This window comes from Watersipora subatra, chromosome 9, assembly GCF_963576615.1.
Source record: "Watersipora subatra chromosome 9, tzWatSuba1.1, whole genome shotgun sequence".
Taxonomy (NCBI): domain Eukaryota; kingdom Metazoa; phylum Bryozoa; class Gymnolaemata; order Cheilostomatida; family Watersiporidae; genus Watersipora; species Watersipora subatra.
In genome coordinates, this window is record NC_088716.1 from 56,471,426 (window position 1) to 56,490,070 (window position 18,645).

Sequence of the window (18,645 nt, forward strand, 5' to 3'; positions counted from 1 at the left end):
GTTCTGGATCAAGCCATATGGCTGGCTCACGCGAGGGGCATTTCAGACATGTTTTTTTCTCACAAGGCAAGCTTAGCAGTTCACACCGTTTTTGATTCATACGTGAGTGGTCGATGTAACAACAATAAAGATATGAGAGAGATGATAAGAGAGGGAAGGTTGGAAAGAAAAAGAGGAAAGAAGGTAGAGAAGATAATAAAGAGAAACAAAAGTGTGAGGGATTGGCTAGAGAAAGGGCAAAAAGAGTGAGGTTGTAGTAAGCGTTGTCTCCTCGATGAATAATCGCCGGGAAGACAAGGCGACATACAGAGATATAATGTAAACCAGCCTTAAGAGTGTGAAGTACATTTGGAGACAAGAAAGGAGTAGCAATGGGTAAAAATAAGAAATAGTGACAAAAAAAATTGAGAGGAAAGAGTAGGCAGTAGAGGGTACCAGTGAGGCTAGGAAAAGTAGAGGGTACCAGTAAGGCTAGGAAAAGTAGAGGGTACCAGTAAGGCTAGGAAAAGTAAAGGGTACCAGTAAGGCTAGGAAAAGTAGAGGGTACCAGTAAGGCTAGGAAAAGTAGAGGGTACCAGTAAGGCCAGGAAAAGTAGAGGGTGCCAGTAAGGCTAGGAAAAGTAGAGGGTACCAGTGAGGCTAGGAAAAGTAGCGAGTACCAGTGAGGCTAGGAAAAGTAGAGAGTACCAGTGAGGCTAGGAAAAGTAGAGGGTACCAGTGAGGCTAGGAAAAGTAGAGAGGGTACCAGTAAGGCTAGGAAAAGTAGAGGGTACCAGTGAGGCTAGGAAAAGTATAGGGTACCAGTAAGGCTACGAAAGTAGAGGGTACCAGTGAGGCTAAGAAAAGTAGCGAGTACCAGTGAGGCTAGGAAAAGTAGAGGGTACCAGTGAGGCTAGGAAAAGTATAGGGTACCAGTAAGGCTACGAAAGTAGAGGGTACCAGTGAGGCTAAGAAAAGTAGCGAGTACCAGTGAGGCTAAGAAAAGTAGAGGGTACCAGTGAGGCTAGGAAAAGTAGAGGGTACCAGTGAGGCTAGGAAAAGTAGCGAGTACCAGTGAGGCTAGGAAAAGTAGAGGGTACCAGTGAGACTAGGAAAAGTATAGGGTACCAGTAAGGTTAGGAAAAGTAGAGGGTACCAGTGAGGCTAGGAAAAGTAGCGAGTATCAGTGAGGCTAGGAAAAGTAGAGAGTACCAGTGAGGCTAGGAAAAGTAGAGGGTACCAGTAAGGCTAGGAAAAGTAGAGGGTACCAGTGAGGCTAGGAAAGTAGAGGGTACCAGTAGGGCTAGGAAAAGTAGAGGGTACCAGCGAGGCCAGGAAAAGTAGAGGGTGCCACTGAAGAGGAAGTAGACGAAACAATATATAAAGATTATCTGATCGAGATAAGGCTAGTTATCATCCTTATGATTAGTAGCAATAAGGAAAGTTTTGGCTGTAATAAACAGCCCCGTTCAAGTACTGAATTATGAGGAACTTAACAATGAGCTCATTTATTGCCATATCTCTTGACAACGTCTGCGACTAAAACTATTATTCGATAACTGTTAGACAGAGAGCCGTCTACCTAAAGACTCGAACACAAGTCATGCTCACTTACTCCATGGCTACGTTGCTGCCATCTATAACGATTCTCCTGAGTCCTTTTGAGTCACCCTCTGTATTTGGAGGTGCTTGACTTGTTTTACTCGACGATTTAGTTACACTCGTAGAACCTTTGGCGGCTGGCGGTGCTCGCGCTGACCGTGCCTTGACTAGATGATTAAGAAGTTTATCAAAGTCATCACCGATGTCACCCAACTCCGAAAAGCTTTGCTTGATCTCTGCATCCGTGAAACGCATCTTGTGGGCACGATTTCGAAGTTTGGTTTTAGGAGACTCATTTTGTGGCATGGCGTTTGTTGAAATTGTGTCTTGCGGGTTAGCTAGAGAGAGGCCACTGTCTAAGCTAAAGGAGCCGAGTGAGGAAAAGTCCGAGGCAGAGATGCTGGCATATCCCAGATCCGAGCTGATGCCACTCGCCTGAATGTAACTGAGAGGCATGTCATCTATGGTCTGCTCTGCATTGGGAATCGTGGTCGGATCATTCATACTTGTCGAGGAAAAGTCTTCAATTCTTGAGCCATAATCAGATCTGTGTGAAAGATTAGGTTAATAGAAATAGTTAAAGGTTGACTTGCAACAAAATTCACATTACAGTTATTTGATATGAAAAGATTCACCATGTCTTACTCTGTTGTGTTGTAGGTGCTAAATATGTGGAAAGGTGATTACAAGCTCGTAAAAGCTCAAAAACGAACAGAAAATCGCTGCCACACGAGACCGCCGTAGTTTGGATTCTCTTTCCAAAACGGCTCAAATGTGACGTAGTTGTGAGAGATGGTTTCTGTTTACACTTTCTTGCAACCTTATTCGTCGAAATATTTTCACAAATATACTTCATGCATTCAATAAAACCATGTCTATTGTTCTTACGCGTCTGCTTTATCGTCATCGTAATGCTGTCACTTTTAGCAGTGATATCCTATAGCTTACCGTAAAAATTCGTTTAATTTTCTAGCCTTGGCTTGAAGGAGTACATATCATTGTCTGATAATCATGACGAGCCTGTTGGTCACTTGTGATAATCGAAAAGTGCTGCAGAAATTATTTGCGAAGTATTGGGTCACATGATCAGATTACGACTCGCCGATTAGACCAAACCGAAACAAAAATGTAAAGTAGCGAGTGAGTATCTATATTTGATACGGGGTCTTCGGTAAAACCCGAAGTGTTTGTCATAAACTAATGCTATGATAAGTTTTATATTGAGCTTTTTATTGGCATTTCAATTCACGTGAGAACATCACGTGACAAGACAATAACCAAATTTCATGGCTACGTCATCGAAATAAAGAAATTTCAATCTACGGCGGCTTTTCGTTTTTGAGCTTTTAAGAGCTTGTAATCACATTTCCACATATTTGGCACTTACAACGCAACAGAGTAAGACATGGTGAATCTTTTGATACCAAACAACTGTAATGTGAATTTTATTGCAAGTCAACCTTTAACACGCAGCCGTGATATAACAAATAAGTAAACTTACTGCCTTTTCAACCAATCAGCATCTTCATATATCGATTCTCTGTCCAGCCCATTAAAATTGATATAAGCGCCTACGCTTAATTTAGATCTTAACTAATATTAGCCACCCTATTTCCACCCCCGCACTTTCTTACCACAGATAAGTAGCCTATCAAACTTCTCCTACTTCACCCGAATCTTTCTGTAATCTATACCAGTATGATGCCAACAACAGCACTTTCAAATCTAGTTATGTCTCGGCTACTCGTAGGCGCATCTCTTCAGATATGCTTTTCCAACTCTGTTTCTCTCTCACATATACTTACGTAGCTGAAATAGTGTCGTCAAACGATGCTTCATTTTTACTCGAAGGTGACTTGGCCTTGGAATTTAACTTGCACCTGTAAGCAATGCATACACCCCATTACACTTGCTAGAGCATTTCTGCTGGAAAGCGACATGCAACGGGCAAGCAAATATCGGCATTGAGTTATAAAAATGTAGATGTTGACAATGGGACGAGTCCTCACGTCTCCTAAAACTCTTTCGCAATAAATATGTCATTAAAAGTTTCTAAAACCAGGCCTGGATTTCCCAACTATGCGCCTGACAGAATATGTAGAATGGACTGAAAGCGGTGTTGGAATCCCTACAGATACCCCGGCTAGTGAAAAAATGCATATCCATAATCCTAGAGTTATCTTCCAATACCGCTTTCTACAATATGCAATCGATGCTGTAATTACTCCAATGAAAACTTTTTAACATTCACTGACTATGTATGTTATACAGCAAGCATTCAGCTATGTTAACCTACAACCATTAAATATTTGCCAAGATCTCAGGTTATAAGTTTTAATCGATGGTTTACAAGCACAGGATTAGACATCGACAACGAGACCTACCTGGCTCACTTACCGCATAAGATCATCTACTGCGATCATGGTAAAAGCTACTTCAATTCTTTCCAAACTGTTAGAGTAGTACGATTAAAACCGGAATGCTATTCACCTTCTATACACATACACCTGGTTGTATGGAACCCGAAAGCACTCAAAAACAAACTATCCTCTCAATAAACTTATACAAGTTGAGGAGATGTAGAGCACTACGATGTCTTACCTGACTTGTGATGTCAGCGGCAACATTACAGTTTAGCAATCTCTTGAACAATATTTCCCAGACTGAACATTCGTGGCAATGGTCACATGATATCGATGCACACTGATAGGAAGAAACAGGCGCTTCCAAATTAGAGAACTTACCAACACAGAGGCAGTTATTGCATAAAGTTTCAGCAAAATGTCAAAACAGACCAGCACTCTTGACAGGAGCAACCCAAATGACTTCCCAATCCTATTTGCTATGACTAGAGAGAAAAATCCATTTCAATTTTGGAAATTCCATAGCGAGGTTACTTACGCAGCAAGATCCTTGCCAATGCTTTCCATGTGATCTGTATGCCGAGTCAAGTTCCAGTTGTGACTGCTATTGGCTAAAGCCAGCCTATCACAGTCTAAATCAAAGGTGCTCCCTCCAGGGTCAATGTCATGGTCTTCCATTCATATATTTCTTCAATCCTATCCATAAAATTAGTTAGTGTTTAGAAAACCTTGATGAATGCTGCAACAGCAACAGAGCAGCCAGAACAACAGTGCAGCCAGAACAACAGCTGTATCACAGGACAGACTAGCAACGCGGGCTGCCTTATCATCCAGCTAATAGAGACATACATTGGAGGAAGTAAATTGACAGGCTAATGAAGCAATTGCATTAGAATGAAGTATTTGTTGTAATAGTAATCTGAAACTGAAAACATAAACGACTAAACAGATCTAGAAAGTTCATTTAGAAATCGAATCACAGTCGTAAGAATGTAACATATACACGGCCCGGGACCTGAGTATACGGTTTAATGTTGAAAACAATAGCTGAGACCTACATAAGATTTTTGATGCAATAAAGCAAAGCGTGGTTCTCATCCATATTTGCCGCAATATCCCAAAACCAATGCCCAATACCCCACAATATTTTTGCTTATCAAAACATTGTGGTAGGCAAAAGCTGTGTCGCCTATGATCACACGACCAAGATGCTACAGAACGTTAACGGTCTCTAGAAAATGGCTGGTTCCTTTTCGACGGCGATACCCTGACAGCAATCTGCCAGCCTGCACTTGCTCAATACATTTTGGCAAACCCTGTCCGTAACTCACTCGCGACAATTTGAACAGCAGTTGGACTCTCGCGATCACTACTGGTAGGTAAGATTGGTATAAGAAGCGTAGGTTCCTATTTAATAGCAATATTGTTTTGCTCATGGCATGCTTCTATCTTGAATCACAGCTATGGCTGTTAAATTTTTTATTTCCTTGTAGTCTATGTGATTTCATGCCCACTTCGTTGAACTGTTTACCAATGAGAACAGGTCTGTATCTGAACAGGATGTATCAGAATGAAGACCCATTCCAACATTTGATTTTTGACAACCAATAGAATCTCTCTCTAGTTGTCGTGTATAAAACATCAATGATTAAAATACCCCAACTATCATTCCTATTATCAACAAGCCCAAAAGTTGAAGACTTTCAACACAGTTGATATACCAAGACATTTAACAAATGCTTGGCAACTTGTCTGCTCTAATCTCTTCACTACAAATACCTTTCTTACCGATTTGGCAAATGTCCACAAGAATGATCAGTAGTTACAAAGATTCGGTTAAACATCCACTAGAGCAAGCCAAGTGGATGCTCGCAATCAAAAAGCCTCACAACTACCAAAGTCTGAGCTATCCTGTTATGGCATTACTATCACGTCCTCAAAAAAGCTCAACCCACTAAAACATCAAATATTCTTCAACTAGTCAATACGTACCCCAGCTAAGAGAGTCAGCGGTAAGTAAGTGTAAGTGAGGTAAGCGACATGACACTGGAAATAGAGCCTAATTACCTGCTATAAGATGGAGCTAGTAGCGTGCTTATGAAGTAGCGATAGCCCTGACAGCTATAACACAAGTACTCAGTTAAACTTCGACTAAACGAATGAACAAGGAAATAATGGTAACGGGCAGTCTTACAAGCATCCTTATACAATGATTCATAGCAGTAAACCTTTTTGTTCCAGAACACAGCCTTTCTAACACGGGGACATGAGGAACAGTGAGCGTATTTAAAGCCTGATGTGAACTGTACAATGTGGAGGCTCAGTCAAAACTTTGATGAAGTTATGTCCGCGCTGTACAAAAGGATGTCCACGCTGTACACGAGGACGTCCGCGCTGTACACGAGGATGTCACGCTGTACACAAGGATGTCCGCGCTGTACACGAGGTTTTAACATGCCTCCTTAGCCTTAGGGCGAATCTAGACTTTGGCTATGACAACAGAGTCCAGTCTCTTTGCAAAGCTATTACATTTATATGGAAGGTGGGCGTTTACATTGTCTTGACATGTGGGCGTTTATGTTGCATCGCTAGTAGGCGAGCCGTAATGGCAAAACAGATAGCTGCAGTATTATTCAATATATTCAGCCCAATCTATTGGAGACCTCGACATAAATATTAGTTTTTCAGATGAACCTTTCTACTTATAGTAAGTACTCTGCCTCATTACATTTTGGTAGACATGGAACTTTGAAAAATTTAGAATGCTCAATGTCCAGTAACGCTTTAAAATTAATTTTATATCTACGCATTTTTAATGCTAAACGCTCATTTCAAATACAATATAACTTTGCCCACAGCAATACTTTTTAGTCAACATCAATGTTCACAAGCCGAACATTCCAGTTTGCATCATTAAACCGGCACATATATTATGCTACCACCCAGGTCTTGTCAACTTCCCGTTAGCTAATCTCTTTTTGAGAAAGGTATTCAGTTTGTACTATGCATTTGATTATGGACGAAGTTTATGCCTGCAGAGCAGACACCCTCAACTGGAGCGAGCTGGCAGCGGTTAATTGTAATGATGAATGATGGACATGAATTGGGGAGTTATGCGCAATAAGATGTGTCCAAGTAGTGGCAGAACCCGTTAGCTATGCAACCTATTGCTCATGCTATCGGCTATCTACCTTGAATATTCTCGATACATCACGTGTTGTAGCTCCTGATCACTTACATAGCTGTTACAGACCGCATCTACCATTTTAACGACATGATCTTGTAACTTACCTTTGTTTGGGAAATCGATTCTCTATTAGAGAGAGCATCTACTTTCGTCATTAACTTATGCGTAGATACAATACAACTAGTTTTAGTAGATGTAAACAGTAAGCTAAATCTTAAAATAGTGACTTACCTTTGCCTGTCTCCCTCTACGTACAGACAATGCATTTACTTGTCATGCGATGCAACTAATCTCAGCCAGGTGAGAAAAATTTGCACGCAAGCCACACGATTCAGTCAGACTCACTCGTTTACTAAGCTGGGAGACACAAGCCGTCTACTTTTATACAGTAGACAAGGAAGTAGAAAGTCTTAATACAATATAGCACCTTTAGTGGTTGGACAGAGAAAAGACCAAATAAGCTTATTTTTCCATAAACAAACAAAAGAGCGTAGTGAAGCTCTCTGTGTATTCTCTCTGTGTGCTTTCTGTGTTCATTAGACAAGATCTCACGAAATGTTCAGTATGATATGTTGGAGTTGGACCGATTACAATAAGAAGTCACGTTTTGAGCATTACTAGGAATTATAAAAATCATAAGAAATGAACAATATTGCCGAGGAAGCCATCAATGCAATGGCAGAGAAAGTGGGTGGAGTACAATTATGGAGTGATGATATGTCAAGGAAAGGTTAGAGAGAGAGAGAGAAGGTTAGAACAGATACTAAGCAAAAAGTGTATACCAGATAGTTTATTCTCATTGTAGGAGGTATTGTTATATGCCTACATGACATACATAGCAGTCTCTATTATAATGTATGGCACTGTATGACATACATAGCAATCTCTATTATAATGTATGATGCTATACGACGTACATAGCATTCTCTATAATATATGATGCACTAGTAATCAAGTAAAACATGCACTAAATGATGTCCTCAAGAAAGTCATGGTTTACTTGCTATAAAACTGTTAAAATAGTATAAAATATGCCCTCCGGTTATGTTCATCCTGTTATACAATTTTTTTCGTCCTACGGTGTACAACACGATGGTTTTTCGCCCTCTCCATACGCAATATTTTTCGCCAAGCGACATCAACAAAAATTTCTCCCGAAATTCAAATTCAGCAGTCAGTATGCTGATTACATCAGAATAACACTTATGCCGATATGCTATTCGTCAAAATCCCTCTAACAACGAATGAAAAAGATACGATGCTTGATCTCGCTCAGTTCTGTTAGGATCATTCGTTGTTAGATATTGTAAAAGCAAAACCAGAAACAAATAGGGGATAAAATTTTAGTGATGAAAAAGTTGATGTTCAGTAAAATAGTTACAAATACATACTAAAACTTAGCTTCAAGTATGTGTTTAGTAAGCTAAATTCATTCAAGTTTGAATTCAACGTTGATGTTATACGCCTGCCTCGAAGGTAAGAACTCCCTATGATATGTACTGCACATAGTACATTGTAACGTTACCTTTTATTGCAGATCATAACCACTAAACACTCTGTTACTGAATTTACTGTGTTACTAGTTAAATTCAACGCTTATGTTATACGTCTGCCTCAAAGGGAAGAATCCGTAAGAACATTGTAATGCTACATTTCATTGCAGATCATAATCACTAAATTCACTAAAGTTGCTGTAGGTACCTATAGTTACTAAGGCTAACATATTATTCTGTTACTAATATTTAATATGTATAGTACGTATACAAAATTTTGATGATTTTTAAAGAGAGTGTTTGCATTAGATGTTTACTATGGGTTTCTATATTCTTCTATACAAAATTTTCGCCTTACAATGCCAACACTGGAACGAACTAAAATCGTATGGTGAGGGTCCATTGTACTGAGGTTTCAATGGTGTCTGCAGCAACCGAAGTAAGGTTAGACCATCTGAATATCACTAATAACTAGTAGCAAATAAAGCAAATTTGTCCATAAATGGGCAAATAAACAAACCATGAACAACATCAGCTGATCATAAACATGTTGATATGAAACTTATTCCGTGTTGTCATAAGCTCGCTTAGTGCATTCACTCTATTCACTGCTCGGCGCTTGAGCAAACACGCTAAACAATCATATAACTGCCTTGATCCACAAACTTGAAAATTCCCCTTTTTATACCCTACAGGATAAGAATATTCGCGGAGTTAAGTTCATGCATATTCGCAGACTAAGTTATTCGCGGATGAACACAATCGCTCTCCATTAAGAGTTAACTCTATTGCAGCTAGCAATAGAGTTAACCCTTCGCATGCGTACATCGCGTGTTTAGGTTTCTATTTAGCTGACAACTACGAGTCGATCATGCTAAGCTATAAATTTCTTGCTGCATCCAGAGTTTTCACAAATATTCATCGCTTTGGAGGCCTTTGATGAATCAACAACTTGCGGTAAGTAATGAGTTTTTTCAAAATCATTTACTAAGTTAATAATTGAATTTCGCTTCGGTAAAACGCAATGTTTATTTTTCCATCCTTACCGCTTCGTTATTCATTTTAGTGTGAGAGAGGAGCCCAATAATCTGCACGACCTATTTGCAGTAAAGCTAATAAACGCAGACTGCGCAACGGTTGGTCATCTACCCCGTGAAATAAGTAGAGGAAGCAGCATTTTCATCATACACGGAGGCACATAGCCTGTCTTGACAAACTGTTGTTTTGCGGAGTTGTCCCCGTCGAGCGGGCGAGCAACAACAGCTTGTCACAAGACGTACTGCACCTGATGCGTCAGCTGCACTTATAGGGAGTTGTTCTCTTCCGTCTACGCGGCTTGGACGCGATGTTATGTCGGTCGCTCCATTGGTAATCATAACGGATTTTACGTAAAAATTTATGTAGAGAAAAAGCAAGATTACAACGTTTAACCAAAGACCAGTCTCTGTGATAAACTTTAGTAAAACTTGAGAATAAAATAAACTGAAAATAAAATCAATAAGAACAAACAAAACTGACTGATACAAAAATAGAAACAAAACTGACTGAGCGCACAATTAACGACATGTTTAGTCGCTGTTGTAGCCTAAGTTCTCAAATTCTATTAAAGTTCACTGCAGAGACGGGTGGCTAGTTAAACGTTCTTATCTTAAATTTTCTACATATATTTTTGCCTGAAATCCGTTATTATTACTGGTTCATGATTAATGGAGCGACCGACATAACATCGCAACCAAGCCACATAGACGGAAGAGTACAACTCCCTATAAGTGCAGCTGATGCATCAGGTGCAGTACGTCTTGTGACAAGCTGTTGTTGCTCGCCCACTCGACGGGGGACAACTCCGCAAAAAACAACAGTTTGTCAAGACAGGCTAGGAGGCACAATGACTGCAAGGGTGGTGGATGTCATTCCTAGAAGATCACCAATCATTCAAGGAGGTCTTGAAATTGAGGTAGAAGTGACCGCAGTTGTTAACGAGGACAATATATCTGTTTTAAAAAAGAAAGAAGAACGCCTTTACGATCACAAATTTTTGGCCAACCGGCAGAACGTTGCAATAGGAAGCCACGAGAAGAGTTCCGATGATAACCGCCTTACCAGTCATGTAGTAGCGAGAGAATCACCTTTAACATCTACCCAAGACAGTGACAGAGCTGCTATTACCAAAATAACTAGTCAGAGAGCACCATTACACGCTAGTATTTACTCATCAAGAGTATCAGTTTAATTTTATTGTCAGACAACCGCCATATGGGCTAAACTGTTTTTATTTACTCCATTCATTGTTTGTAAAATTGTATTTGTATTTGAAATATTTTATTTTTACACTCAAGTTTGTAATTAATTATAATATATATTTATACATAAAATTATATCTATATAAATATCTCTAAAAATCCTTAAGAAATATCTATATAGATTTATATCTATATACAAAATATGTATATATATATTCTGAAAATATAAATCTCTACATATGGATATATATAATACAATCATATTTTTCAATATTCCTGCCTTGGTGAACCCATGCCATATGGTAGCCCTCTGTGATGGTAACAGAAAGTGCCTGTAAATCCGTGAAAGCTGCTAGCAATAGAGTAAAACCATAGATATAGAAACCTTTATATATCTATGAGTAAAGCCTTCACTTGCGTATACCACGTGTTTAGGTTTCTGTTTAGCTAAGAATTTTATGTCGATCATGCTAAGCTATAAATTTTTAGCTTCATCTAGAGGTTTTCATGAATGTTCATGGATTTGGATGCCTTTGGTGAACCAACAACTTATGGTAAGTTATGAGTTTGTTCAACGTAAAGAACTGCAGGAGATTTTTTTCGATAATGGTGCCGCGCCGAATATCTTGTGACAACCTTGAATAATTTTGTAGAGAAGTGTGATGCATTGGCAATGGGGTTAACTCAAAGCCTGGCAATGATTTTTTAAAAATTTGGAACTCGGCTACGTTTACTACTTCTGCCTAGCGACTAGTTTTTAATTTGGGGCAGTAGTTATTCTTCTTTGTGTTTAAAAATAGAACTAATTTTTCGCGAAATTTAATAATGCACGGAATCGTCTGTTCGCGAAATCGCGCATTATTAAATCAATCAAATATTTTCATCCTGTAGGGTATATCACGGGCATGTGGCCTGTAGGCCTTTTCAAAACAACCTGGATGGTAGGCTGATGTGTGGCAGCCATAGAGTTATCTTCCCCTAGAGTGATAACTACACGAGCGTTTCCGGTGCCAACAAGGAGCGTTTAGGCCACGCCTCTTTTTTGTGCTAGTCAGTCGTAGTGATTGACTAGATCAATAACATCAGCCATGAGAAGGGTTAAACAAGGATCATGAATTTCCGGTTGAGATAGTAATTAATGCTCATATTAAAGAAATAATGATTATAGTTTATTACTCTAATATATGCTTATTATTTAAAGCAATTCAATACCTACCAGGGATTGCTAAACATATTATGGAAATGTTTACTTTTTCATTTCCATAAACATAAATATTTCCATAATTTTAGGGAAATGGATATGGAAATTTTACTTTACAAGTATGGAAATGGTATGAAAATGGAAATAATATGGAAATGAATTATGGAAATGCTATGGAAATGAAAATAATATGGAAATGAATTATGGAAATGGAATTAATATGGAAATGAATTATGGAACTTTTATGGAAATGGAAATAATATGGAAATGAAGTAGGGAAATGGAATTAATATTGAAATGAATTATGGAAATGGATATAATATGGAAATGAAAATACTATGGAAATACTACGGAAATGAAGTAGGGAAATGAAATTAATATGGAAATGAATTATGGAAGTGGATATAATATGGAAATGGAATTAATATGGAAATGGAATTAATATGGAAATGAATTATGGAAATGGAAATAATATGGAAATGGAAATAATATGGAAATGAATTATGAAAATGGAAATTGTGACATACACGTAATCCCTGATACCTACATGACTTGCCAAGGCACTGAATAGATAGTGAGTGAAAGTGAAGGTAATGCAAGCAGTTACTCATAGATAACATACATAGTCATACTGGGGTTGTATGACATTGGTGTGATGGGAAGCTAATCAACTGCCATCAACTATGAGCTGTACTACCCGGTGTTGCCCGAGTAATAAAAAAGTATTTGGACAGAACATTTATTTTTATATAACATTTACTATTCTAACTTTTAAACTTCATATCATGAGAAAATATTTTTAAGCAGTTTAAATGAATTAAGAGGAAAAAGAAAACAACTCTAAAGGTTTGCAAGCTTTTTCAAACAACTACAACTTTTAAATTTCATATCATGAAAGAAGTGTTTTGTTGAAATAAATTAAGAAAAAAAATAAAACTGTAAATGTGTTTAAATGTAAAATAATTAGCAAGTAATGGCTAAATATAATCTGTTTAGCTATGATTACAATGAAAAATTATTTAATAAATAAGGTAATAACAAAGTCTATTTTATTTTTATATAATTATAGTTAGTAGAATTAAGTATAATTTATTTTTATTTAACATATAACAACATTTACCTCTTTAACTTTCAAACTACATATTATGAAAAGTGTTTTGTGTAATTGAAATAAATGAAGAGAAGAGAGAAAATAAAAACAACGGTAAATGTTTTCAAGCTTTTTCAAACAACTACCACTTTTAAACTTCATATCATGAAAGAAGCTTTTTGTTAAAATGAATTAAGAAAAATGAAACTGCAAATGTGTTTAAATGTAAAATAATTAGCAAGTAATGCTAAATATAATCTGTTTAGCTATGATTACATGTACAATGAAAAATTATTGTAATCATAGCTAATTTTTATTACTTGATTTAATAATAATTTAATTTAATTTTAATTTAATAATTAATAAATAAAGTAATTCACAACTACTTTTTTATTACTTTATTTAATAAATAAAGTAATAAAAAGTCTATTTTATTTTTAAATAATTATAATTTAGTATAATTAAGTATAATTTATTTTTATCTAACATATAACATTTGCCACTCTAACTTTCAAACTTTTTGCTTGCTTACATCAAGCAAAGATGTCCACTAACTAGTGGACATCTTTGCTTCAAGCTAGTCTATGTATTTGATTGATATGTATTGAAATCTAATATTACATGCAAGGGCTGTTTGTGAACTGAGGTGACAATGAATCACTCTATCACCATACAATGTCAATACTTTCAGTTGATGGCAGTCGATTAGCTTCCCATCACACCAATGTAATACAACCCCAGTATGACTATCTATCTTATCTATGAGACTATGAATAACCAATGATATACAGCCCCTCATGTGTGGGGGCTGTATATTATTGGAGTAACTGATTGCATTAACTCACTTACTTAACACCATCTATTCAGTGCCTTTGCAATGCATGTAGGTATTGAATTGCTTTAAATAATAAGCATATATTAGAGTAATAAACTATAATCATCATTTCTTTAATATGAGCAATAATTACTGTCTTAACTAGAAATTCATGATCATTCTCATGGCTGACGCTATTGTTCTGTCGATCACTACGATTGACTAGCACAAAAAAGGGGCGTGGCCTAAACGCTCCTTGTTGGCACCGGAAACGCTCGTGTTGTTGAATGCACAGTTATCACTCTAGGGGGAGATAACTCTATGGTGGCAGCCATAACAAGGTGATGTTGGTGTTACCAATTGTGAATAGAACGTTATTTAACATCTTTAGCTAGTAGAGTCCTCAATATTAACATGTATTCATAGAGACATTTTTGACCTGTCAACGTTACAGCAAATTCAGGCAGCCTTTTAGTAAACAGGTCACCGATATATAGTAAGTATTATTCATCGCTATTTACGAAACTGAGAGTTGTTTCCTCTTCTATTTTAACCAACAAGATAAATTAAGCGACTGCTCATCGTTCGCCGAACTTGATAAATTCTCAATCAAACCTGTAATTTTAACCATCGCTGGATTAATCAGTACAATCATTTATATGAGGACATGGTAGGCAGCGTATCCAAGTGGTTGTCGGTTAACCATCGCTGGATTAATCAGCACAATCATTTATATGAGGACATTGTAGGCAGAGTATCCAAGTGGTTGTCGGTTAACCACTTGCTGCGCTATTTGGGCTTTCTCGTCAGAGAGGAGCCCGCCATACTCTTTGCCTAAACCTTTCGTAAACCTGACCTAGTAGCCTGGGGGGATGAACAGGTAATTATGTCGGATACAGCCCTCACAGGAGATGAATGGGATTCGGTTAAGGCTCATGAAGAAAAAGTCAGGCAGGAAGTATGATTGCCGGGAGGTCGCCCAATGGACAAGGAGTGAAAGCGGGGAGGCCACCGTCTCTTTTGGCAGTGCAACCCTCAACTGGAGAGGGGCGGTAAGCCCAGCTAGCGCAGGTTTTTTGCGCGCCCTCGGCTTTACCGGTCATGATTTCAAGATCTTGTCATGTCGCACGCCTGACGGTAGTCAAGCAATATGGCGCATGTTCCAAGACTATGGCGGGTGCTATTCGGTCGGCTCGCATGCGGGAGGCGATGTTAGGGGGGAGCCGGGGAACGCTCCTGTCGTGGAGCCCAGCTCAGACATTACCCTCCCCCTAAGGTGAGTTGCAAGACTCCTATGCTGCATACCCAGGGTTTGGTGACGGGTGTTAGACTGTCCACCCTGATTGGGCCTGCTGCGTACTGAAAACCTACCAACATTTGGTAACAACATCCGTATGTTCAGTAGATGACAAACATTTTATAACATCTGAATATATACTATGATTGCGATACTCGTCATGACTGAGAGACGCTTTTGGGGGCATTGTTCGAAAATTAAAACTCAGGAAAATACACAAGAAAAGAGTAGATGACAAGGAAGGATCATGATGCCATACCAAGACTAATTGACTTATATATCACTTTCTCAATGTCTACAATTGCATCCTCCGGCAGGTATGTTCACCAATATTAGTTGGCTTATTCAGGGCTAGAACAAAATATTGATGAGCCTTTGAACAACTGCAGCAAACCTAAAATATCCCTTCAATGGCAAAAAATCTTGAGGGCCACATCTGAACTTTGTGATAAATTTCTCGTTGCCTTAAAGATTGACTTTTAACAAAATTCACATTACAATTATTTGGTATCAAAAGATTCACCATGTCTTACTCTGCTGTGTTGTAGGTGCAAAATATGTGGCAATGTGATTCAAGCTCTTAAAAGCTCAAAAACGAGCAGTACTCACCGCCATCACGAAAACGCCATAGGTTGGAATCAATTTATTTCTCTGACGTACTCAAGAAATTTGGTTATCGTTTTGACATGTGATGTTATCGCATGAATTGAAAGGCCAATAAAAGGCTCAGTATAAAACTTCTCGTAGCACTAGTTTATGACAAACACTTTACGGGTTTTACCAAAAAGCCAGTATCAAATAAAGATGCTCGCTACTTTACAATTTTGTTTCGACTTGATCTAATCATCTAGTCGTAATCTGATCATGTGACTCATACTTCCTGCAAAACAGCATGAATAATTTCTGCAGAATTTTTAGACTATCACAAGTGACCAACTGGCTTGTCATGTTTATCAGAGGATGATATGCACTCCTTCGAGCCAAGGTTAAAAAATTAAACGAATTTTTACGGTAGGTTTTGAGATATCAGTGCTCAAAATGACAGCATTACAATGATGATGAAACAGACGCGTAAGGACACTAGCCATGGTTTTATTAAATGTGAGAAGTATATTTGTGAAAATATTTCGACGAATGAGGTTGCATAAAAGTGTAAACAAAAGCCATCTTGTTCAGCTACGTCCCATTTGAGTCGTTTTGGAAAGGGATTCTAATCTACGGCGTTTTCGTGATGGCTGGGATTAACTGTTCGTTTTTGAGCTTAAAGAGCTTGTAATCACACTTCCACATATTTTGCACCTACAACACAGCAGCGTAAGTCATGGTGAATCTTTTGATACCAAATAACTGTAATGTGAATTTTGTTGCGAGTCAACCTTTATGCTTATATAATAGCTTTGATGGCTAATAGTGTTGTTCAAAAAATGAATATAAAACAAAATATTCATATGATCAATATCGATTCTATAATACACAGGTGGAAATATGCCTATTTTTAAGATGAACTTCACAAAACTTTAGTAGATTTTATCAAAAAGTATCAATAGCTTTCTATCATTTGCGATTGTTTTTTATGTTTGAGGTTATCTGACTGACAGGATGTTTCAAGATTATAATCTACAACACTTGATCTTGGTTAAAAGGCTCAGAAGAAAAATATGTGCGAAATCACATCATTGACATGCCATCTTGAAGTTGGTACACCGCGATTGATGGTCAAGATACGTTTGAGTTGGACGTATGTCGAAATGTATGTCTCTACGTCTCCGTCATCTTTGGGACTACCTTTCCACTCATATCTAAAAGCTTAGCTACACACATACCAATGAACTGAATCTTTTGTGTAGCCAACGTGCTGGCAAGACATCGTCGATGCGTCATGTCAAAATGAACACGCTAATATACATGTGTAAAGATAAAACCGCTCCGTCTGTGCTTAGCTGAAATAGTTTATTCTGAAAAACAATATCTCGGTTAAATTTTATTCCATTCCAGCGAACGATAGTTTAATCTAAAATTTGCTTCAAACAACAATGCCAATAGAAGTTCACTAAACTATTTATATATGGATAAAATATACCTGTTGTTACTTATAACAGATACATATATAAAGGCCAGAGATGTAAACTGGAACTGCCATGTGTTTATGAAACTTACCAGATAATTATTCAGGTAATTAAACCTGTATAAAACCAGTGTTTTTTATAGCTTAATTTATGTTATGAACCCGAAGTGGTTTCGCGCTGTATCTACCATTAACACGTAACAGCTTTTCACCCGAGCAAAAATCTGGCCATGTAATAGCAGCGCAAACTTTATTGCCATCATGAAATGTGGATGATTCATATTGCGTAACAAAAAATCCAGCTAGGATGCCATGGCTTTCAATGACTGGATCCTATTTTCATTGGTCAATCTATTTTTCAGAACGATAAATCGTTCAGTAGGGTAGCGGTGTGTAGCCACAACAGATACCGTAAAACCTTTATTTGAAGGACAACTGTATTTGTACGCCTCCTCTAATAGAATGCCACTATAGAAGGGTTGATTAATACAGTGCCACCCTTTAATTGACCGCCACCTCTATTAAACCACTACTTTGATCTTTACAAACCCATAATAGATAATGACTTGGTTGCATCAATAATTAATTTTTTCGTAGTTGCTGTAGTGGTTATCATGAGTTTAGTGACAGTGTCGTAGTTGCTGTAGTGGTTATCATGAGTTTAGTGACAGTGTCGCAATCATCAGAACTACACTCTGATTCAAAGTCATTAAGATCTATTTGGTTGATCATAATGTGGTTTAAAATCTTATCTGAAGACTAAAGCATTTTGATGAACGATGAGAATACTTTTCAGGAACACCAGACAGTGGAAAAGCAGTCATTGTTTTGGCGCATTACAATTTTAAAAAATGTTTTTAAAATTTAAATTATGTCCGATTAATAACTTCAAGGCTTAAGTTTTTCTGTAAAACTTTAAAAGTGACACTATCGCAGTAATTAATAACAGTACCACACTAAAATTTTATAATCGAAGTAGTTCCTTGTTTAAATCAATCTGATACTTTGACATAGCTATATGAAAAACAGTTTAGCAAAATGTTGAAACAGACAGCATTAATCTCGATTCGCCCAAAGGAGAGTGAAAACTCTAAGCGACATTAGAATCGCTTTGCCCGTGAAAGGGTTAAATTTATCTTCTTAAAATTCTGACGAGCAAGTCAAAAAATATAGCGCCGCCCTTTATTTGAACGCCGCCTCTAATTAAACGCTACTGTAGGGGAGGAGTTGAAAAATAGAGCGCCATGGCATTCAACTAAAGGTTTTATAATACCTACACTTCACCGCGTCTATGATGTGGGTACCCAGACTTTT

The 18,645-nt window shown here is 37.7% G+C and overlaps 1 protein-coding gene across 5 annotated transcripts in view; it reads right to left on the reverse strand.

Moving 5' to 3' along the window:
- Positions 1-18,645, reverse strand: part of LOC137403817 (ribonuclease ZC3H12A-like) — a 48,161-nt gene that overhangs the window by 17,347 nt on the left and 12,169 nt on the right. For 2 of the 5 annotated variants that reach the window (XM_068089873.1, XM_068089874.1), the window contains exons 4-6: positions 4,483-4,640; positions 3,387-3,461; positions 1,595-2,128 (exon numbers count right to left, since the gene is read on the reverse strand). In XM_068089873.1, coding sequence (XP_067945974.1) covers positions 1,595-2,128; positions 3,387-3,461; positions 4,483-4,622 — 749 coding nt within the window. In that variant the 5' untranslated portion in view covers positions 4,623-4,640. Of the gene's footprint in view, positions 1-1,594; positions 2,129-3,386; positions 3,462-4,482; positions 4,641-6,011; positions 6,095-6,172; positions 6,187-7,362; positions 7,473-18,645 lie in introns of those variants that run through there. The other 3 variants (XM_068089876.1, XM_068089877.1, XM_068089875.1) reach the window with 3 other exon arrangements.